Here is a 24,222-nt window from a genome sequence, read left to right as displayed (position 1 = left end):
TATTCAAGACTTTGTGAGCAAAAAAAAACATTTATCTCATCAAAAAATTTAGTAATCTGGCAAAGAACATTGATGTATGCTTATTAATAGTGATTCTTATAGATAAACATGCGTTTTTTGAGCCAATAAATTTTTTTTGAAAATAATCTGCTTGAGCCATCTTTTACCTATGATGGTAGCCTACTTTCATGCAAAAAATCAGAAAAAGTTAATGATCCAATTTCTCACAAAGTCCAAAAAAACCGTTTTTAAGGAGTCTAGGTAATGTTCTAGTTGGTGAGTTGGGGAGTTGCTAGTTTCGAGTTGGGATGTTCGTAAAACTTTACGGCGACCGAAAATTTTCTAATTTAAACTAATGTAGCCCAAAAGTACAAATTTCAAATTAGCCAGTACCAAACATATTATGACTTTAAGATCATGAAAATGGTAAGGTGCTGGCTAGCAAAGCCAAAATACTTAGTACTGTTATGTCATTGTCATAATGCTGACAACATGACACGTTCTTGTAAAAATATTGACAAAATCTTTAAATACAATGATTGTCAAACAAATTCCCTTGATCATACTGCAAGTGATGCTTATTGTATAAAAAGATATAAGTTGACAGTCATCTTAGCCTCAAAAAATTCGTAGAGATAGCTTATAGAGCTAGAAAAATAATGACACTTTCTTTTGTCATTTTATCATTGGAATTGACACTTTTTAATAAAAATTTTGATCACATTATAAAATACAATGGTTCTAAAGTCACTTTAATCAAGAATTATATTTATACTCAATGTGATGCAGGAAATATAAATGGATATGAATTGGCAGTAGAAAATAGCTTTCCATGCTCTCAGCGCACGTGTTTAAGGCAAATAAGCATATTGCAGGTGGTATATGTATTATACGTATTATATGTGTTATATATTACTCTCATATTACATTTACTTTCAAAATTGTACTTTTGATGTATGTTATTCTTTTTCGGTAGCTGGTAATTTTTTAACTCTCCAACTCGAAACTAGCAACTCCCTAACTCGCGACTAGAATAGTTTACAAACTCGTTTTTAAGCCCTTTTTGTGGCCCAAATTTGCCCAAAATTTTTTTTTTTCGAAAATCGGGCTCAGTTATACATCTTTGTGCAAAAAATCAGAAAAAACTAATGAGCCAATCACGAGGAAAGCTAATAACGAACGAACGGACGAACGAACGGACAAAGGTTAATTTATACAAAGAAGTTGAACACATTTCAACTTTATCCAACCGTTGTCAGATCGCACCAATGGAGTTGCTTCATTTTTCTTTTGACCAATAGCGTGGAAGCTTTGTTCGAAAAAGTGTGATCGCAGCGCGCGCAAGTGGAGACCGGCCTTTATTTGCTGTACAACGCAGAAAACATGCTGTTATTTACTCTCCATAAAAAAGGTTCGAGTGATTAAAAGTAGTATAAATAATGTAGTTGTTTTGATGTATTACTAAAAATAAACTTATAATTATACACAATACAAATAAGGGATGTTAAAATCGAAAAAAAACATTTATTGATGAAAATATTGCTCCTCTACCCCATACAAGATTTAAAGTTAACGATACAAAAAAGCGAAACGAGTAAAGCAGACTATCAGCAAGGCAGTGGAACAGATGTCAGACCTTGGGCTTTTCCAGAAAAATTTGAATATGGGGGGGGGGGTTGAGGATATAACAATTTTCAGTGATTTACCCCCGGACAACGGGTTTTACCCCCCCCCCTTTACAAGCATCAGTTGACCCCCCGGACAGAGCAAATTTACCCCCGTGTACGGATATTTTCTGGAAGAGCCCCTTTTAGAGTGAACTTGAAAATCCCAAAAAATCATCCCGCCCTGGAAAATATATAAAATAAGTACAACAAGACGACTTAAAGTCGAAAATTTCGCATCAACGACGAAGACGCGTGAAACGTGACTCCTGCAGCATTATGGATTTTGAATGAAGCGTTACACAAAATATACACATTGTAGTACACAAAGGTCGTAGATACCCTGTTTTCTTATGAAAAATCTCAATACATTAAAAACAAAAAGATTCCTAAAACATGCGACTAAAAAATTCCTTTTTATAAGCGTAAAAAAGATCTTTTAATTGGGTTCAGAATAAATCAGAGAACTGCAATATACTTGAGAAAAATAATTTTAAAATTTTTTGAAAATGAAGAAAAAAAAAGAACTTTCCATTCTTTGATGCCAGAAACTTCATTTTGTGCACCACCCTCAAAATTATTGGGCTTTTCCAGAAAAAATTTGAATATTGCAGAATATTGAAAACCGTGTTTTTCAGCCAGAAACAGCTATTTTGTCCAGTTTTTGCGCTTTTTGAAGCTCAATATCTCGAGTTAGGTACTAAAATCACCTATACTTGCAATATATCTCTAATCCTAATTTTTTGAGAGCTTTCCAAAAATATACAACAGGTCTCCGTTTTTTCGTGCTAAAATTTTCATTTATTTTTAACCCTATGATTTTTGCCTGAGACCGTCATATTTGCCCGAAAATCACACCAAAGTGTCCAAAAGAAATTGGAAACATAGTAATTTCGATTCCCCTACCCCTTAGCTTTCCAAAAATGTATAACGAGTGCTTCTAACAAAACAGTCATGCAACTTTACAAAATGCCCTCTACTAGTTGGAGGATATAATTTTTTTTTGAAATTTACCCTGTGACTTTTGACCCCAGGTCTAACCCCCCGTACAGCAGGTCTAACCCTCTGACAAGCATCAGTTGACTCCATGGACAATCAAAACTACCCTAAAACAGAGCAAAATTACCCCAAACAGAGCAAGTTTATCCACCCACCGGACAAGGCAAATTTTGTAGATTTTTCACTAACCCCCCTCCCTGGACACTATATTCTCCACCCCCCCCCATGTATAGGCATTTTCTGGCAGAGGCCATTAAAGGCAAAAAGCAGTTGAGTAGTTGAGCTCAAGCTTCTGAACTAGAAAATGGCAGGGTAAAATCTAGCCAACTTTAAGCACAAATAATACTCCTTGAGATTAAAATTTTCCCAAATTTCAACACAAAAATCCATATAAAAATATATTAACTTTAAGGATACAGACTTCGGTCAAGATAGAATATGGGGACTTATTTACCACCTGTCAATCAAATTTTCCCACCACATACTAATTGACTAAACCTCACTAAAAGTGATGCAATTATTTTCAATTTTCAATTATTTTCTGATGCTATAATAGACCTTTAAAACTAATTATTTCTAGGTTGACCGTAAATCTTTCAAAATCATAAAATAAATGTTTACACACCAGTGAAAGTAGTAAGTGCTAAAAACAGTAAAAGAATCAATATTATTAATTGATTAATGGCCCTTCTAGAAAATCAAAAACAAAGAATCCTTTATGCTCTAACTGCATCCCATTAAAACAAACCTTCCCCAATCTCTTGCTGGTTATCCCGGGGAGAGATTCCAAAAAAGTATCAAGAATCTTAGTGCGGAAATGGGAATCTCATACAAAACAACGGTACCACTGGAGTTTATAATGATTCAAAATGAAAATTCTGATTAGCAAAAGAGGTATCAAGATCAATGAAGTTTGACTTTGATTAAAGCACAATTAGTTTGATTTATTACCTTGGTTGCCCATTCTTTTTACACTCTGATGGCTTATTAGTAGACACCCACAATAAAGTTTAAAGAGCAGGCCAATATCTATCATCCCATCGGCCAAGCGATGTCAATCGAACTGTTTGATTACCGAACCAAATCCAACAGTCATCGAACCAAGAAATTCCGGTTAGTTTGATTGATGTACGATGTGTTTGATTGAGCTGTTGCGCTAGCAATAACTGGAATCATTTAAGCTACAAAAACACTGATCGGATTTAATCGAACTGCAATGTAAGTAATCAAACTTTAATCAAACATCAAACTGAAGATTTTCTGGCAAAGTTCTATTACTGTTAGATTAGGTTCGATAATCGAACACCTATCGTTCGATTTTGTTCGATGAAATGGTTCAATTACCAAAATCGGTTTAATTGATCATCGCCTGGCATCGGGGAGGAAAAGCTGGAACCTTTACTTAAACCAAACTCATCGAACACCAATCAAACAATCAAACTTCATCAGATAAAAAACTGTCATCAAACTTATAAGTATAATCAAACTAATCAAAAAATTTTCTTACAAAATTAGGCTCAGTAATCAAACAGCTAAATCGTTCGATTTCGTTGGATAGCTCGACAGTTCGATTACAGAAATAATTGCTGAATTTCAATTGACATGATTTCTAGGAAATACATGGAAAAACTTGCTAAACCAGACTGTTTGTCACAACTGGTTAATATTTAACACATAACTATCTGGTGAAAAAAGGAAAAAAAGATCATACCTGTGCTGTTTGTAGTTTCAGTAAAGAAGAGGGTTTTAGTGGGTTTTATGTGTGAGTGTTGTTGTTGTGTAAAATTAACTCTTTTTGTAGGAGGAATGGGCTCTTCCAGAAAAAATTCGTTCATGGGGGGTGGAGGATATATTATTTTGTCTTTGATCTACCCCTGGACATTTCGATTTTTCACCCCCTGGACACAAATATTTACCCCTGGACATCGCTGATTCACCCCATGGACATGGCAGTTTTTCAGGTTTTTTTCAATACCCCTGGACAATATATCCTCCACCCCCCATGAATGGTTTTTTTCTGGAAGAGCCCAATCCCTTTTTTTACTACTCACTGAGCATTATCAATTTATTGGTGCATTCACTAACTACACAAACATAAAATACTTAGTAGTAAACGAATAATAAACCTCTAAATACTCTACAAAAGACCAGAAAACATGATAAAAATTTATACAGGTCAAGTTTCCAAAAGCATGCGTGCAATCAAGCAGCCATTAAAAAATTCTCATGATGAAGATAAATGTTTACAAAGGCTTGGTTACACTTCTTGCACTAGCGTATTTTAATTATTAAGAAAAGCGCTGTTTTTTATCTTTGTGAGTGAGTCCACTTTTAGAACATTGGCCGTAGTACGCCCGCAGCCAAACGCCCACGCCAAAATTTGCGCCCAAAAAATTTTCTCGCCACACACACACACACACACACACACATAGAAAGACTATCGTAATACTTTCGCTATGCGAAATTAATAAAGATTGAAATAGCTCAAATATATATAAAGGTTGATTTACTATATATAATTTTATATTCTGTACTAAAAACAGCTACAAAATCAAACAGAGGGATTTAAATAAGTTAAATTGAGATTTTTAGAGAGTTTGTTCAAGGTCCGGATTCAATTTTGATATTTGCCATATCTTCACATCCAGTCAATTTAAGATTCTAAAAAAACACACACAAAATCATATGAAAAAAATACGAATTTTTATAATTTTTTTTTAAAGAACACAAGGTTCAATTCGAGCCAAATCCTTGAAAAAACGGTTACGAAAATGCCTTATCATAGGTAGCTAACCTTTAGACTTAAAACACCGCCCTGTCTAAAAATTTTCTATTTCATTCAAATATGAAACTAAGAAAACTGCATATTATGACATCTTTTGTTACGGAAAGTCACGTGTGTTCTTTCAAATGAATTAAAATTCATCATTTCAAGGGGAAGAAAGCAACTGGCTTGATCTGCTAAAATGTTATTCAATAAACACACAGAATTATCTTTAAAAGTTAGACCATAAGTGCTTTGACGTCACTCCATCGCAAATAATTATCTATTTGGGCGTTATCTCCTTAATTCATAAAATGAAGAAGAAAATCATAACAAACCTTTTCATTGGCTAGATACAACAAACAAACGAATGCTATTGGTGCAGATAAATTCTTGGACATGTTGGTGGACACTTTATTGGGCAATGCATCATACATAGATTTGAAGGTGTAGGAACCAGACACGTCTTTTGGTTGATCTTTCTCTGATTCTGTTTCTTGAATGTCAGGTTTCGGAAGGTTATTGTTTTCTTTGTTCTCCTTAAAAAAGTATGACCGAAAAATTACATTCGGGAAAACACTTCTAGAGGGCTTAAGTAATTTTTTTAAGACCGGTCTCCACTTTCGCGTGAAATGGGCGACAGTTTTTTTCTTAACCTTTTTCGCCTGAAGAAAAGATTACGTTATAAAAAAGTTTTGCGCGAACAAAATAAAAAAGTTGAAGGAAGTTCTACTTTTTTCATCCGTTACGTCAATTTCGACCAATGGAATTGCTTCATATTTCAACCGACCAATGAGCTTACAAAAACGTCAAAAAGTTTTCGTTCATGCGAAAGTGGAGACCGGTCTTTAAACATTTGGACAGTAACGTATAAAATAGCTGCAAATTGTGAGTGATATCCTAATTTAGTGTAAAAAATAAAATAAATAAACCGAAATGAAACAAAAGATTCTTTTGAAGAACGACAAATAAACAAAAGATAAAAAAAATGTTCAATTTACATTTTTCATTATTTCTTATTAACACTTTGCCTTCATTACACTGGAGTAGGAGTGGAGCAGTGGAGTGGGAGTGCTGTGGGAGTAATGGTATATTCTCCAATGTACTATATTACCCAACGCCCCCTCCAAGTGAATGTGAGCAGTCAGTAGAGGATGTAATGGCCGGGGGGTAGTGGGGTAGTAAGAATGGTCAAAATAGTCCTTTACCGGTGTTAAATTTGCACTTTCCGGTGGGATAAAATATAACACCCTCCACAGTCATATAGTTTTTTTAAGAAGAGCCAAAGTATCTTTTCGAAATGATTACCTTATCATTTTCTTTTTTCGCGGTCAACATCTTCCACATGGTACCTTTCAGTTTCTTGATGTCGATACGTTTCGCTGCTTTCGCGTAGTTGATGTCTAGTACTCGCACCTAAGAACAACGAAATTTTTTACGAGCCTTATCATACTTCTTTTGAACTTCAAAATATAGTTCAAAGTTTAATGCTTTTTAAAATTAAATAATCTGAGGACCAACAAAAATCCATGCTTTGTTAATGAGCGTCTAAATAAAAAATATGTGTATTAAAACTGAACCAGAAGCAATACTCGCGAGCGTTCCAGTATTATATGTTCGCTGGTGTTACCTGGTGTAACCCATCAAACAAAATATCAATATTGTTTTACCTTATTTGGCGGGGCAACGAGGCCAGCACCACCAAACGTCGTGATTTGTTGATCATCATTATTAAGACCACCCTCATCAAGGGTGATGTCCGCCCCACAACCGCCCCCGTCATCATCATCGTAATTATCATCCCCATAATCCTGAAGAAGAGTGGAAGAGGATAATAAGTTAGGTACAATATCATTTATCAGAGACAGTTAAAAAATGTTTGTGTGAATACAAGGATACTTACCAACCGCAAAAATTAGTTCCCGTGAAAATTATTTCCCGAATAGAAACAAAATACATCACTTTTTATTCTAAAACTGTTAACTCGGATCAACAACTTTATAACTTAAGCTTGTTGTTTTATCCATTATGAGTGAGTTGGTGATAAGAATTATCTGATCCGATAATTTTTGATTGACCTTCTTTAATGAATCGCTTGTCTCGATTTCCTGTGTGTGGGTGATAGGAATTATCTGTTCAGAAACATTTTGACCTTCCTTAGGGATCACTTCACTGACCTTGAATATATACCCTGGACCAAGTTTCTCAATCCCAGCTAAGCAAAATATTTGATGGTTTAAATGCATCGAGAGCGCTAGATCTACTTTCCCTCGAAAACTTTTGATGATGTAGCGCCGTTAGACGTTGACTTTTAACACTGCAATGGCTTCTTTATGGGTACCACTTCAAAAAAAACTTCAAAGATGGCGGATATAGCTTGGTCCAGGGATATATAAAGTTCAGTGGATGACTTACATCAAGGGCCGGACAGAATCCTTCTCGATCATTTTTGTTGTCATAGTTATACCACTCGTCTCCTAAATCAAAGAAGGAGAAATAATCCAGTCACGTGATTCAAAGACAATGAAAGAGGGCAAGTCGAAAAAATGTTTTCAATGTTTTTCTTTTTATTAGGGCGTCTAGGTTAGGCGATGTGTCGGTAGTGCCAGACTTTTTTCTAAATTTTTCTAATTGCCGGGGGGGGGGTGGTTGGAAATTGTACTTCTGAAAACCCAAAAATAAGGTAAATATAGGCTAAAAGCAGGCTCAGAGATTTATTATACACTGGATAAACGACTCATAAAACGATGGAGAGTGATCATTGTATTTTCATTGTTTTAGAAAACACAACAGGTCTTTTGCATCTTTCTCACAGCTTGAAACGTCATGACGACTTATAATTATCAATTAAGTGGCTTCAGTGGAATCTGACTCTCACAGGAAAGTTTTAAGTCTCTTTTGGGAATTGGATGAGTGATTTTCGATAAGAAATGCAATAAAAATGCTTCGAAAAATCATTTAATGAGGGAAGGAGAGTGAACAATAATACCATTACTGCGGACATAGCTAGTACACGAGAAATCTGTTACTTGTATATCCAGTGTATAAAAAATCCTTGGCAGGCTATTTAGAGCAAAATAAGGGGCTCTTTCACAGATGAAAATATTCTAAAAAATTAATAAATGGGGGGGGGGGTCCTAATAAGGTCCAGGGGGGTTGGAAAATTTTCGAAAAATTAACAAGCGGGGGGGCGTTTATTTGGAACCTAAGAGTGTACGTACCTTCGTTTTTCAGATCAACTGCGTCTGATTGTCGTTTAATCTGAAATTAAAAATGAAGCCAATTAGAACAGATATCCGTCCATCAACATTTAATCGAAAAATGTCATCTGTATTTTCGCAAAGATTTTCAATTCGAAATAACGATGACGTTATATTTTTTAACGGAAGCACCCAAAAAAGCCGGTTTTTGACCTCTGTGTTTCTATTTTTAGTACCAGAGAGAGGTCAAATCCCGGCTTTTTTAGGGTGTTTCCGCAAGAAAAGTGACTTACGCATATCAAGAATAACTTGACTTCGCAAGGGGAGCGCATATTTGTTCGAGTTATGGAAATGTCGAGATATGGAGACAGGTTAAAAGGCATAACTTAAGGGGACGAGTGAACTTGTTGGAGTTAGGGTTATAGAGGCTCGAGTTATGGAGGATTATATAATATTTCAATTCTCATTGGTTGGCAACAGCAATGGAAATTAGCAATAGAGAAAGAAAAGTCATGAATCTTATATCTTTCATCTTTGTCCCTTGTAGAAAAAAGTTAAACGTACCGATACAAATGTTCTTGTTGATAATTTGAAGAGGCTTTCAGTTTCGTAATGCAAGTCTGCTGGAAGCACGCTCATCTGTGCCGCTTGTTTGTTGTCCATGGCAACGGCCTTCATATGCGTTGCTCCCTAAGAAAAAGAAAACCTTGAAATCGAAACCATCAGAAAATGTGCTCTGTAAATGGAAAATAAATTAATCGAAATTGAGACCAAGAAAAAAATCAACAGTTTTGCATGATTTAAAAGGTATCCTTGTCTATTGTTATATGTAACTGAAAAAGTTTCATTTCTTTCAGAACTATACGGAGCCTTAAACTTTCGATCTGTTTTGGTTTTTCATGTTGCGCTTTGACCACCTACCCTTCCAGTGGTAAAGTGTTTCTTCAGGTCGATTTCTTCGTCAAAATCAATACGAATCTGTGTTTTCTTTGTCGACATTTTTGAGGCGTTTGTCGTGGAAATCGTTTTGTCTAAAGAACGAGGAATCTGATTTGAGCTTAATGTTTATAGTATCAAGGAAAAGATCATTATGTGCGAAAAAATTAAAGGCTTCACATGTGAAAAAGTTAATGTGGTGCATTGCTATAAATAAATGACCCAACCCATTGACTAAGATTTTTCCTGTATTTCTTTCCAACTTTAAACCATTCCATCTACATAATTCGCATGAACTAATATCATTATTAAAGCTTCAACGATTTTCACCTTTTGATTTCGCCTTGACTTTCCAATGCAGAGGACCAGCCCACATTTTCATGTGATCTTGACTGAAGTAAGAGTATTCGCTTGGGTTCAACGAAAGAGCGATGTGTGAAGTTCCCGTAGTACCAAACATTTGGTCTCTGAAAATAAATATTGAGAGTTAAAAATCGTCCCCATGTATTAGTAAGCATAAAAAAGGTGATTTTACATCGGGAACGACGTTGATGGAGAGTAAAAGACCTGCACAATCGAAACATAGCTGCTGGTGATGAGTGAAGTTCGCAGTGTAAGCTTTTTATTTACTTCACATATATTTTGGCCTTTTTTACAAAATTTAATACTCGCAAAAATTTACATTATAAGTTCCGTGGTAGGGTATTGTGAATATTCCTTTCGTACAATATATTGAATTCCTTTAAATAAGCTTCCCTGAATTAACAAGAATTATGCTTTAAAAGAACTAAAATGCTTAATAAAAGTAACATACTTTGATGACATTCCATTATCAGGGATAGCGGCACCTTGGTGACCAAATTGTAAATCATCTAATGCATCGTTCTGCAAATTGTCAAAATTTTAAGATAATTTTTTATGATATAGAAAGCAAGCGCGCCTCTGATGCTGACAAAGCATAATAAACAAATTTGTATTCGCGCGGCGCGGGGAGGGACGAGATGGAGTTATTACAATCCCTTATTTGATTTGGTTGGTCGTTTAACAATTTTGTTACTTTTTCTAAAGAACGCGTCATTTTTATTACTTCAAATGACCAATTATTAAAGTAAAAACTCCATTTCATCTGCGCGGGGAAGGGAGGAATCGTTTGTTCTTTAGTTTAAAAATGCTATGCAAGCAGATGTTATGGCGTACGTTAAATTATGCTCTTTAAGGTTCAGCAGATTATATAGTAAATTTCGTGAAATTTGATTATGAGTTGTTTTTAGCTGTTTTTAGAGCAAAAGATTTTTTATTGTACCAATAAATACCAGTTATATACCAGCTTATAACTTTTGAAACACCACTACATAATTAACCGTCAAACCCTTTTACTTTATCACCCAGTGGGTCATAGACGGCATTCTTGAAAATAAAAATATAAATGATTTTCTTTTGATGAAAATATTATTAGGTTAACCACCTATATCAGTCCAAGAGCAGCCACCGGCTAGGTGGATAATATCTGAATCTATCTTCTTGAGGCCCCTTTCTCCTGGAAAAAAACTATCTGTTCTGTATCCTGGGCTCTCCTGGATTATATCATCTGTTCTGGGAAAAAAATGGGACTCCTGGAAAATGTATATCTGTTCTATGCTCCTGGAAAATTATAACAGCTATTCTCTAAGAAAGTTAAAATGCTCCTAGAAAATGAGACTTTTTAAGAAAATTATGTAGGTCCCTGGAAAAAAAATCTGGCATATGGTTGTGTTTTTCACAATTTAGCTCCTGGATTTTTTAAACAGATTATCCGCTGGAAAATTGTATCTGTTTTTTCTTAAAATGTGCTCCTGGATTTTAAGAACAGATGTCTTTAAGGCGACCCCTGGATTTTACCTGGGTGTTTTGAGGAAAGTCTCTACTAGATTTATCCATAAAATTTACTCTCCTGGAAAAAAAGAACAGATATTTCAAAAAAATCTGCCGGCGGCTGCTCTTGTCAGTCTACATTTGTCAAATTTTGTCAAGGCTAGGAAGAAAAGAAACGTTGAGTTTAATCTATTCATTTAGTAAGTTGGGCCTAGCCTTAAGACTCGTGACATCTTTTATTCGACGCTACCAAACCTGGTTCATTTTGAAGAATGAAATTTTTCTTTCAAGATTTTTTTGCGAGGAGTATTTTTTTTGCTAAGGCCTATAGGAAAAGTTGGAAAATGAGAAAATGGCCCTCTTTTGGACCCTATCAAAAAATAACGTTTAATACCCTTTCATCATTATCACTGAAGTCGTCCATACCACCACAACCTCCAGTGTCAAAGCTCTCCATGGCTTCTGATACCACTAAAAAAGAAATAAGATAGTAGTCGACAGTAGTGCTTTATTGTTTGGTATGACAAAATTTCTTGTATTCGTGAGGTTAAATACATACATTGTTATTGGCATTGTTATTTTCAAAATGTCATTGGTTAAATACATTGTTAAACGCACTGGAGGTTAGGCTAACCAAAATGAGAAATGTGATGTGAAACTCGCATATTACTTTTTCCGTTCGTCTTCGTGGTTAGTGAGTTTATCTATCTACCCTTTTGAGGACGGCAGAGAGACTGAAGTTGACCCACCAAATCGAGGACGGTAAGTCCTCTTACTTACCTTCGTCCTCAGTCAGTCAGGATCTAGTCTAGCCAATGAAAAAACTAACCGTCTCCGGCGCAGGATTAGCACCAAAAAGAAACTCAATAATATCTCGGATTGTGCATAAAGAATACATTGAGATTTCTCTGATAAAATGTAGCTAAGTCAAACAAAAACGTCGACAATTATTATCATGGTTCATTCACCTCAGGAACCCGTTATTTAAACACATAGACTTTAATTTAGGAAATGAAAAGACTAGTGTATCGAGATATAATTGGCAGTCGAAACAAGAATGCCTGTAACTGATAGTCAAATATAACTGCGAAAATCTTATTGCTTGTTTTAGAGAACCAAAAGCGCTATGTTTAAATGTATTTTTGGTTGAAAAATTCGCGATTTTTAGCGGTTAAATTTGCGATTGCAAAAATTGAGCTTTTTTTCTACTTTGGTACAACGTTTATTTTTACACCAGTGGTAGTTCAACCTTATGTTAAGAAGGTTGTCAAATTTCAAGGCAAATGGAAAAGTCCTTCAGAAGATATGGGACCTGAAATACCCCTTGCTAGCACTTTTCTGCGAAACATTTTTAATAAAAGCGGGGGTAGTGATGATAAAACAGTTTTTCAATCATCACACATTTTACGATCTTTTTATGATAATGCAGGATAATGACCTCATAGCCAAACTGTGCTGCGTGCTTTGGGAATTAGCAAAGTCCTTTAATTACTTAAAAATAACAAAGGCAATAAAGTAAGTTCAATATGCTTATCGTAATAAAAACAATCATACTGTGATTTCACTTCGTTTCGAAATAATCAATGATACCAATAATACCAATGCATCAACACTTAACACTTTCCAACTTTTAATTGCACTGTTCAAAAAAGATAATATAACCCCCGTTTTTAGTAAAAATTCGGAGATTTGATATTTTACAGAAAAGTGCTAGCAAGGGGTGTTTCGGGTCCCATATCTTCCGAAGGACTTTTCCGTTTGCCTTGAAATTTAACAACCTTCTTAACCTAAGGTTGAACTACCACTGGTGTAAAAATAAACGTTGTAGCATAAGTAGAAAAAAGCTTAATTTTTGCAATCGTAAATTTAACCGCTAAAAATCGCGAAGTTTTCAGCCAAAAATACATTAAAATATAGCGGTTTTGATTCTCTAAAACAAGCAAAAAAAAATTTTTGCAATTTATTTGACTATCAAAAGTTACAGACATTCTTGTTTCGACTGCCAATTATATCTGGATAGACTTTAATATTCAATTTGATAACTAGATACTGGAAAATATACTTGAGTGTTTTTTATACAGATATGACAAAATTAATCGATCGAATGATTATACCTGGTGCATTTTCGTCGAAACGGTGAATATTATCGCCATCGAAACTATCATCGGGTAAATGAATGTTTCCTCCTATGTCCTGTGTTGGTCAAAGTTGTTAAAAAAATTAATAAATAAAATTTCACTATAGCGTGTTGCTGACATTCTTGTTATTTATGAGAAATAGAATGGATGGGTTTCAGACGAGAGTTTCTCCTCTAAATGGCATACCCGGGGGATCACTTGATCAATTTTTCGTCTACTTTTAAAATCATTTTTGCGACTCTTCAGGGTTAAAATGGGAAAATTTTTCGATTCTTTATCCACCGGCCGTCAAGGTCAGCCCCCCTCCCCTGGGACGCGATAGAACCAGATTACACCAAATTAAACAATCATTCTTATTATTTTTCCTAAAGGTGTTCGGTGTTCTCGTTGTTCATGGGAAAAATATCATGGTTGAGATGTGACTTCTGAAAAATGGTTAAATCTAAGAATAACATGGTCACTTTTAACTTTTTATTACCTGTGAATCTTTATCCCATCCAGTGAAATTGAAGTTGCTGAATTGTGGGCAAATCTCCATTTTCGTCAGTGGTAAATTGTTGTACATATCTGGAGAATTGAAGCAGAACAGTTATCAGTTATCAATACCCATCAAAATCACTGCAGATCACTGATACAAACGGATGGGAAAATTTTGTACATTTTAGAGGACTCATATGCCCTATGTTGTTTTCTCTGAATCACTGCTCTATGAAGGTAAGTGTACCATTGGCTAAAGTTAAGATAGAGTATCACTTGAGTTTGCTTTTACTTGTTCGAAAGAAGAAAAAAAATTAATCTAATTTTAAATTTTTTTATAAATTCATTATTTTTTCTTCTTCATTTTTCATCATTAATTTCGAGTTCTCCTTTTTAAAGACTTACATTAATCAACACAAAATAATATTGATGTAATGCTTGTAATCATATTTTCTTCCTTTTAAAGCACGTTGTTTTTAAAGCATTATTCTAGCCATCGAAAAGGCAACAAATATAAAAAATTGAACCTCTCAAAGAGCTGAGATCAACCATATCATCATCATTGGTAGTTTCTCCAACTGTTGCGTTTGGTATGGAATCGACAGTGGTTGATGAGTCCAGCAACAAATCATTCAAATCAGAATGTGATCTCAAATGGAATGACAACAAACTGGTGGTGCCAGCTTCATCACATGCTGCTGAAATCTTGGTAAAGAATGGGTCAACCTGGAAAAAGAAACAATCATAGGTCACATAGAATGCACCCCCCTGAGCTTAGGAGGGGGGTGCATGCAACCATTTTTGCTTGATTGGGGGCTGTATTTTTCAAAAAATACTGGGGGCTAGCTTACTAGGGGGGGCTGAGTGTTGTATAATAGAACTGGGGGCAGAGGTGATAGGTTGAAGATATTTTAAATTATGTTAAAAATCTATGCTGTAGGGAAGGTTCTGTCCCTCTTGAAAAAATCTTTTTGCCTGTCACGTAATAAATTTCATGCAAAATTTCTTTGATATTTTGCTTTGTGAAGGTGGGGGCTATGTTTCAAGAATTTAGCCGGGGGCTATTTTTCTTAGCCCCCCCCCTGAAAAATGGTGGGGGCTGGACCCCTCTGCACACTATGGGTCATCTTAAGGATGTCCAATTCTTTTAATATTTTTAATCATCCAATCTCCCTACTAAACCAGGGACAGTGTTGGGATATGTGATCCATATTTTTGTAATAGTAAATAAGCTCTTCTCTGATCAACCATGCTATTTTCAAAACAAGATGACTAAGAATTTTCCCATGTTTTTTAGTTCACACTCAAAATAATTTATTTTTATTTTCAATCCCAAACATGGCATTCTAAATCTAATGATCCTAAACCAAAATTCCTCCCTCATTTGTGTTTACTACATTTGGTTAGAACTTCAGTTGACAAAACCAATCAGAATTTTAGTTCTTGAGCAGATTGATTCCTCCAAAACCTTGGTTGCTGTACAGGCGACTGAGGTTCGATTCCCACTCTTAGTGGTTCACTTGGTGAATGAATGAATCATCGCCCAGTTCAACCCATGCCATGTGAGGGGAATTGGGTAGTCAGTCCAAGGTGCTGACGAGATGCTCTTTGACTCTTTTGTCTATAGTTGCGTCTCAAAGCCTCCTGCAACTCAACCAAATAGAAAGAGCAATAGAAACTGTAGTAAGACCAAGCATAAATCATCAAACAGATGACGTCATGGAGTATCAAAACATAAATGGTAAGAAATGATTACCTCATAATCGATATCAAGTTGCTCACAGTTTATGTTTTTCATGTTTGTCTCGATAGTCTTACCAGCTGCTCTCTGGGAAGAAGGAAGTGAAAAAATCAAAAGGGTGAAGAAATATACATAATATAATATATAATAATATACAATTATTCACATATAACCATCTACCACCAAAAAATGAAACAAATTTTATACCTTTTTAGTTTTTTTAGCCACGGGTTGTGATGAGCCACCTTCTTGTGAGTCAGGCTGCTCCCCATCTTCTGGTTCTAAGAAAGCAAGTTGTTTATTGTGTTTAAATTTTTCATTTTTTACATTGTTCTTTATTATATTGTTCTTTATAGGAAATTACCTAAATCCTTTAGCCAAGAACTAAGCGGAGAGATAATAAGTGGAAATAGTAGTGGACATAATCATTGGATTAAAGCCCTAGATAATATACTATAATCAGCTGTGCTAAAAGTGATTCATGGTTATAAGATTTTTCATTGATCGTAAAATAAAAAATAGAATTGGGAAGAGCAATCAATAAGGAATTTTCAGATTAGACACATTTACTTTTTAGGTTATGGCTAAGTATATGATTTCTACCATTTTGGTAGAATAAAGAAATAATTTATAAAATGAATTGTCTCTTCAAATTTTTGCATATTGCCTTAATGGCAGAACAACATATAGCAAAACCCTTAGAAACCTCTATAGCAGGAACCTTTCTTACCATCTGGATTGTTCACTGCTCTTCCAAGGCTTCCCAGAACCTTATATGCTTCACTATGAACAGAATCTACACGATATGCGTAAATCTTGACACCAGCATCTAGTGTACAACTGGCAACTTGAAAATTAGTGGCATTTTCATCTTTATTGGATTCTTTGAGCAAATCTTTCATATAGTCAATCAAATGTAAACCAAATGCATTCTTTACATTAATTTTCTATAAACCATAAAAAGTATACGAAGGATTGAAAAAAAGATAACTCAAGTTAAGTTATAAATGAAAAATTTGGTAAACTTACTTTTTTACAGGATCTAACAGGGGGGGGGTCGGTAGTAAAATCTCAGACATATATGAGTAGTAAAAGGATTTTTACGAATTTTTACATACCACCACCCAGACTTTTGGAAGAGGTATTTTACTACCCTGGTAGTAAAAGTTTTTGGGACAATTTGTCATAAAGACCACCTATTTTTTGGTTGCTTTTCGGACTGATTTTACAAAAAAAGCTAAAAAATGATTATTTCTGTGACACATTTTTCACTTTGTGCAAAAATTAATGTTTTGTCCTTAGAATAAAAGTTTTTTTTATATTGACAAAAAATCTCGAGAATTTTTTGTTTGCAGCAAACAACTTTTCAACAGAAAATTTTTTCAACTTATAAAAATGTTCAGATTTTTTCAGAAAAGTCATCCAAAAAATTAAAAGAATTACAAAAATAGCTAAAATTTGCTAATTTTACCAGTTTTAACTACCCAGGTAGTAAAATTTTTTCAACATTTAACACATAGATACCACCTATTTTAGTATTTAACTACCCTAGGTAGTAAAATTTTTTTTCGATTTTTTGTCGCACCACCACCGTAGTAAACGTCATTATGTCTGAGATTTTACTACCGACCCCCCCCTGGATCTAAATGACTTCTTATTTTGTGACTATGAAAAATTGACCAGACAAAAATGACTAAAACTTCAAGCTTGGTACATCAAAACTTATCAAAAGTATTAGGTGAAACATACATTTTCAGAAGACAATTTGATACAGTTTGCATAATGTTCTTTGAGTTGTGCATTTGTCACACCAGCATGACTGAGACTGATTGACTTTCTCCTACAAAAAATTAATGTTTCAAAATTATTATCTATGAAAGTCCATCATTGTTTTATTAAATAAAAGTCATTTGAACAAAAATCAACCCTGAGCATGATGAATAATTAAAGCACCCAAATAAGAGAGCATTATGGACGATCATTAAAACTAGCTCACTCAAATAGTCATTTTTTTCACTTACTTGTCCTTATCATTTTGTCCAGGTCTTGATGGTGAAGCTTGTACTCCTCCAGGACTCAGAATATTGCCTGTCAAGAGTTTTGATTTACGACGTAATCTCCGTTCTTCAATATCATCATTTACCTCTAGAAGACTTGTAGATAGATTCAATGCAGGGGATACATTCATTGGTCTCCTCTTTCTTGTGGTTCTATTAGGGGTTGATAGCCCTGGAGTTGCCATCTTGACTTCTGCAATAATATATTTTTTTGTGTTGTATCAAAAAGTTGTTCTGTTAATTAATAAGTAAAAATTGGAAATAAATAAATTTCAACATTATTTTTAATTCATTCCTTTCTATATACTGGCTTGTCATAATCATGATATTTGCCGATTCGTTTCTGTTTATAATTTATTGCAGAACACTAACTTACAATGGTAAATTGGTTTCTGTAAACAGCCCCCATCATGTCATCTAATTCCATCACTTCAAACTTTATCTAACACTCACAATTTCAGAAGCAATAGGAGTTTTTATAACAACACACTTTGACAGTTCCCGGATTTGGGGTTTACCCAAATATTCATTTATTTGGATTACAGTCTGTGGCTCATCTGTTATGACTTCGCCTGCATGTCCTTATGGAATACTATGCAGTATAGACTTAACTCTTCATACAAAAATCACGGGAAACAAATATTTGGTCTTTCTTTTTTCCCAAAACTTTCTCCTGTTTGTAATAATCCTTTGTTTTATTGTCCATGATGACAGTACCATTATTAATTTTGTTAGATCTGACATATTGATGTTTGTAAGTGCACTTTATAGTTTTGATTCCCATTGAAGAATCATATTCTGGTTTTCATGTTATCAGATGCTGTTTTAGAGCTTTAGAGCTTTAGAGCTAGCCTAGGTTTTGCCTGGAAAGGCTTATGATGACGTCATCAAAAAACTTTAAACCTTCATAACTTTTGATAGGAAGATTTTGAAGGCATGTTTTATACCTCGATTTTCATCAGCATTTCATGCTCTTTCCACTGATACCATCAGATTTTAAATATTTTCAAAAAAATTAATTTTTGCTAAGCCACCTGATGACGTCATCTGGCAGGTGGCCAGATGGCAAAATTTGGTGTTACTGTTTAAAATTAAGTTTTAGACCCTCTAAGGATCATCTGTGCCAAATTTCATGCTTTAATCACCATCTGAAGTATTTTTGTGCTAACAGACCTCACTAAAGGGAAAGATAAAAGAGGTAAGACTAGCCTAAAGTCTATTCACGATAAGTGTGCACTCTTTTTTCTTTTACCTATAACTTTTGAAGGAATTCTTCAATCTTTATAAATTTGGTATCAATGGAAAGATATTAGTGAGTGGAACAATTTAAAATAAAAAAATCTGAAGATGAAAATGAAGAAGAAAAAAATGAAGATCTTGTAGAATACTGCTATAACTTTCATTTTCGCTGGAGAGATTCTTTGATCTTAGAAGATCATCACTGTGAAAAAATTTCATTAAGATATTTATTCAATATAAAGTTATGATACAAAGTTAATAAGTGATTGACCCCAAAAAACAGCAAAAAACTGCAGAAAACAGCGTTTTTAGACGTCAATCAGCTTATAACTTTGTTTGATATCTTTTGACTGAATGATTATTTTTGAGAAGTTTTTTCACAATAATGACGTTCGATGATCAAGGATTCACTTCACGGAAAATGGTAGTTATAGCACTTTTCTACAAGATCTTCATTTTTTTCTTCTTCATTTTCATCTTCATTTTTAGAATTTTTTTGAAAATTTTTTCATTTCAAATTGTTCCACTCACTAATATCTTTCCAATGATACCAAATTTATAAAGATTGAAGAATTCCTTCAAAAGTTATCGGTAAATGAAAAAAGAGTGCACACTTATCGTGAATAGACTTTAGTTTCTAATCCTGAAAAGACACTGCCAGCCAGACAGACGGTATTAATCAGTCTCAACTTAAACTCCTATATCAGGATTAGAAACTAGGCTAGTCTTACCTCTTTTATCTTTTCCTTTACAACAATACAATGCTGACAAGTTTACACAACACATGTGTATATGTAAATTGACAAGTGATCCCTGAGAGAAGTTTATATTGAAATCTGCAACAAAAACCAGAAGCAGCCACCGACCTAAAATATGCAAATATCTGTTCTGATTTGCCAGCTGGAAGGATTTCCACGAAATTAAGAACAGTTCCTCGTTTTCCAGGCGTGAAATTTTTACTTCAGAACAGTTATATTTTTCCAGCTAGGAGGTAAAAAAACTTTCAGAACAGGTACGAAATTACCAGGCGATTGATTTTACGCGAGTTAACTGTTCTTATCTACCAGGGCTGACAAAATCTTATAAGAACAGATCGCTAAATTCCAGCTTGACATTGAAGGACTTTTAAGAACAGAAACTTTAATTTCCAGCTAACAGTTCGAACAGATCCACAATTTCCAGATGTTTTGTAGAACAGATGGAGAATTTTCAGCTGCCACTCCAGGCAACAACATTCAGGATTTTTTTTAAATTCCCTCAGAACAGATAGGAAATTCTTAGACACGTTATTTATAAATATAAGATATCAGACTATTTTTTCATAAGAACAGATCATATTTTTCCAGCTGGTACCAATCTTCAGTAGAACAGATCATATTTTTCCAGCTGGTCCCAATCTTCAGTAGAACAGACCATATTTTTCCAGCTGGTCCCAATCTTCAGTAGAACAGACCACTTTTTTCCAGCAGACTTTTTTCTTTAGTTCGGTAAGAACAGACCACCATATCCAGCTGGAACGTGCCTTCAGAACAGATATTTTGAAGTCCTCCTTCGGTGGATGCTTTCGAAAAACGAACGTGGTCTCTTCTACTGATTGCTTCCCAGCGCTCCTTCGCAGCTGTTTATCAAATTTCCACCAATGAGGTTGCAGCATTTCAAATAGGCCCGTTTCATGTGACATCACATGTTTACATCGGCTCGTTACGACCCGCAAAATGGCCCGACTTTCAGAGGCAAAAAAGACAACAACATTAACCGGAGGCACGCAGTTTATATCAATTTTCTCAGGATCTAGAAGGAACAAAAGGAATTTTGAATAGAAATTTTAGTATGTTAACTAATAACTATATAGGATTCTTATACTAAAATTTCATGAAATTCTGATGAAGAGATTTTGGCAAAACTGCCTTTTTCCAGCGAGCGCAGCTTCGTGTTTTCTGCCTCTGAAATGGTGAAAAACCCTAACTATTTTGGCGCATGCGCATGCAAACGCGAAAAATCAAAAAATTGAAACGGGTCTATCAGTTAGTCACACTAGCGTCCCGCCAAAATGCGTATCAATGATTAATGCTGCGAAAGCGCTATATCGTTTACTTGACTCTCAAGCAAAAAAATGCGCCGCAAAACTTCTAAAGGGGTTCGTGAAAAAATAACCCGGCGCTTTTTAATGAAATTAACATTTTCAAAAACTTTGAGAAATTGCCTAAAATTTGAGCCATAGATGAAAAAATTTGAGCCAAGCCAACCTTGAAAACTAATTTGAAGATCAACTTCCCAAGAAAAAGATCTACGGGGGAGGCGGAACCCACCTAGATCCGCGCACCGCCGGATAGGCTATCTCCCGGAAATTTTGCCGGACCTCAGCAATGACCCATTTACATGTGCGGAATTATTTTTACTTTAGCGTATAAACAAGGCCTTAAAAATCGAAGCGCTGTCTCGGGAATTGAATGACAAATTTTGGTTGGTTGATTTTGGCTGTTGCACGGTTTATTTTGTTTCCAACTTTCAAGTTTTAATTAATATTGTCTTGCAAACTTGATTCAGGTAACTCTCATCCTTGTTGTTGAAATGTATCCTGTAGATGACTGATGTTGTTTTTTCTGAAAGCTTAATTTCCTAGTGTGACTAACTGTCTATAGCCCTTTTTTTTGGCACCCATGGCCTCTCAGTGCCTTGCACGACGGGCGGCTGTAAAATCCCACCCTTCATATATTTGTTTCAATCCACCGTGATCTGTGGCTTAGGTTAGGTTTTTTCTCATCTTCAATTTAGGCGATTCCCCTCGCCTTACTGAAGAAAGCTGGAATTTGATGCAATAGTTAGATTGTCTTCATTTTGAAGAATAGGTGCAAAAACGTGAAACATAGAAAAGTTTCATTTTTCATTGCTTTAATTGAAATGCCATGGGATTTGGAAAATTTTCTATGTTTAGTTTTTTGCACAAACCAAACCCCTGTAACTATGGGCGAGCACCCCGTTGCTAAGATGTTGGGCTGAAATCGAAAATGAAACCACTCAAAACGAAAGTAAAATCGGCCCGTACTCAAAATCATGTAGAGGATTTTGAGTATGGTCTGACAGTCTGAGGTGTAGAAGAGGGCACCCTCCTCTAATCTAGCGACTCCAGAAGTCACGCAACTTTCGTTGACGTCAAACCAAATGTTTCATTTTTCCGTGAACTTTGAACCCTTCCAACTTTCTTTTCTATGTATGCTAAAGCGTTCCGGTTTTTACTAAATGAAAGCCCGTGATCTTAGCTTTCCAGCGGTATATAACACTGTGGACACGGGCTAGACGGCAAATTGGTAAAATGCCGAACGTTTTGCAACATTTTGAAAATTGTTTGCCAACGGGAGAAAAACATTTTGCAACTTTCGATGAATAAACGTAACGTGTCTGGAAACGGAGGAAAATGTGTTTGAAGGCTGAAACTTTGTATGTTTGTCAGAAAAAGGGTGAGGAATTCAAAAATCACAATCGCTAATTCTAATTCTTTCATTTTCATGTAGTTTTTTTCACTTTTTTGCTTCTTTTGCATGGGAATGTCCCAAAAAAAAGTTTTTAATTCTGCCGAAATGGATTTTCTTTTCATTTGGGGTTTCTCCATTCAGAAAAACTTATTCTTTATTCATAAGTTTTTGTTCCTCCATTTCCAGAGGCCCCTTGAAAATGGGTCCTACCACCTTTTTTGACTCATTTCAACCTTTTCCAAGCTAATTTTCTTCAAAAACAAAAATAAAACAATGCAATGTCTTCTTTTTTCAAAAAAGATATATCTTTCATTATTTTGATAAATATACTAAATATTTTACAAATATTTTTATATAATAATATTCTAACACCATCAAAGAATTCTCCCTCCAAATTTCAGGTCTCTGGCTACACTAGAAAAAGAGATATGCAAAATTGAAGAAGCATGACTGGAAAATTTTTTTTTTTCTTTTTTGACACATTTTTCGAATTTTTCCAAGCTATTTTCCTAACCTTTTTTTGACATTTTTAGTCAAATTTTTGACACTAAAAGTTGAATATCTTTACAACCACTTATCCTCTAGAGGCCTATGACCCCTCATTTTCTTTCTTTTTCAAAGCTCTATATACAAGATAGGATAGGTTTTGAGAAAAAAATTAAAATTTGAAAAATCTTCTGGAGTTGCTATCTAATCTTGTCTTGATATACGATTTTCTATACTGTTAATCAAACAAATCAAACACCGAATCAATTGAACACAATCAATTGTGATTCGATTGTCGAACATTATGAAAAATTGACAATCATTTTAAGAGTAATTTCCCTACCTTTTCGCCTTTTTTTGGTGTCAAATCATAAAATCTGTTCAGTTTTTTTGTCATTTTCGACTTGGTTTTGCCGCCATGTTTAGCTTTGCCGCCAAATTTACAATGACGTCATTTGTGAAAATGAAAACGAAAGTTGAAGGCGCTCCACCGTGGTAGCTAAAACCCTTCTTTCGATGCAGTCTTATCGACATCCTTCAGATGTTTTTTGAAAGTACCAACGAAGAAGAGCTTTTGCAAAAACTTTAGTTAGATCGTAACAGGACGAGCAAACGAATTCACCTTGAGGTTGAACGTATCAACCACTAGTCTGAATCGCAGACCTCTACAAAACCACAGGTAGTATAGGTCTGCTTAATGATCTACCAACCGCTTTCCGGTTCGCAAAGGTAATCTTGGCGAGTAGTTTGATTGACATTGATGTGCGCGCAAAAACGATCGTTTCGAATGTTTTCAATGGAATGTTTACATTTGAAATTCGAATCCCAGACCAGAAAAACAAAACAGAAAAAAGGTAAAAAACAATCTGATGCGCGCATTATGTACAGTCTGTAGATTTATTTTTGACTTTTGCTTTTATAAGATATCTGGTCTGTAAATTTATCAAAACTTTTCCATCAGCTCTTCGGTCGAAGCTAAAAAAATACAAATATGAACACAAAAGTGAAAGAAAACAACCAGAAACACTCCAATCTCTTCAAAGAATTGAAGCTAAGTACCTGAAAAGATTCAAAGGCCACACAGTATTAAAAAGTGAAATGCCAAAGCTGAAGAAAAGTTCTTTGTTTGTTTTAACATTTAAAGGCCCTTGTTGAAGGAACAACAACCAAAACAACACTCCCTTTTGTAGAATCATA

At 34.8% G+C, this 24,222-nt stretch overlaps 2 protein-coding genes across 3 annotated transcripts; both read right to left on the bottom strand.

Moving 5' to 3' along the window:
- Positions 1-5,158: 5,158 nt before the first annotated feature.
- On the bottom strand, positions 5,159-15,280 carry LOC136806463 (condensin complex subunit 2-like). The gene is made up of 15 exons (XM_067063045.1): positions 15,212-15,280; positions 14,557-14,755; positions 14,031-14,119; positions 13,529-13,607; positions 11,809-11,885; positions 10,378-10,448; positions 9,894-10,030; positions 9,549-9,658; positions 9,192-9,317; positions 8,649-8,688; positions 7,843-7,904; positions 7,098-7,238; positions 6,736-6,843; positions 5,766-5,966; positions 5,159-5,324 (listed from the first exon to the last, which is right to left on the bottom strand). The coding sequence occupies exons 1-15, from the start codon at positions 15,278-15,280 to the stop codon at positions 5,265-5,267; spliced, it is 1,569 nt and encodes a 522-aa protein (XP_066919146.1). The 3' UTR covers positions 5,159-5,264.
- Positions 15,281-15,731: 451 nt separating this feature from the next.
- LOC136806418 (condensin complex subunit 2-like) lies at positions 15,732-23,457 on the bottom strand. 2 transcript variants are annotated; one of them, XM_067062989.1, is made up of 6 exons: positions 23,369-23,457; positions 17,792-18,020; positions 17,520-17,610; positions 16,501-16,717; positions 15,978-16,051; positions 15,732-15,857 (listed from the first exon to the last, which is right to left on the bottom strand). In XM_067062989.1, the coding sequence occupies exons 2-6, from the start codon at positions 18,010-18,012 to the stop codon at positions 15,747-15,749; spliced, it is 714 nt and encodes a 237-aa protein (XP_066919090.1). In that variant the 5' UTR covers positions 18,013-18,020; positions 23,369-23,457; the 3' UTR covers positions 15,732-15,746. The 2 variants fall into 2 exon arrangements, with proteins under 2 accessions (XP_066919090.1, XP_066919089.1); XM_067062988.1 differs by lacking the exon at positions 23,369-23,457 and having other exon boundaries at positions 17,792-18,064.
- Between the last annotated feature and the right edge of the window lie 765 nt (positions 23,458-24,222).

The sequence above is a fragment of the Clytia hemisphaerica genome, unplaced genomic scaffold, assembly GCF_902728285.1.
Source record: "Clytia hemisphaerica strain Z4C2 unplaced genomic scaffold, Clytia hemisphaerica genome assembly, whole genome shotgun sequence".
In the NCBI taxonomy this organism is placed as follows: Eukaryota; Metazoa; Cnidaria; class Hydrozoa; order Leptothecata; family Clytiidae; genus Clytia; species Clytia hemisphaerica.
Note: the sequence above shows the minus strand (reverse complement) of the source record. Positions and strands in the feature narration are given on the sequence as shown.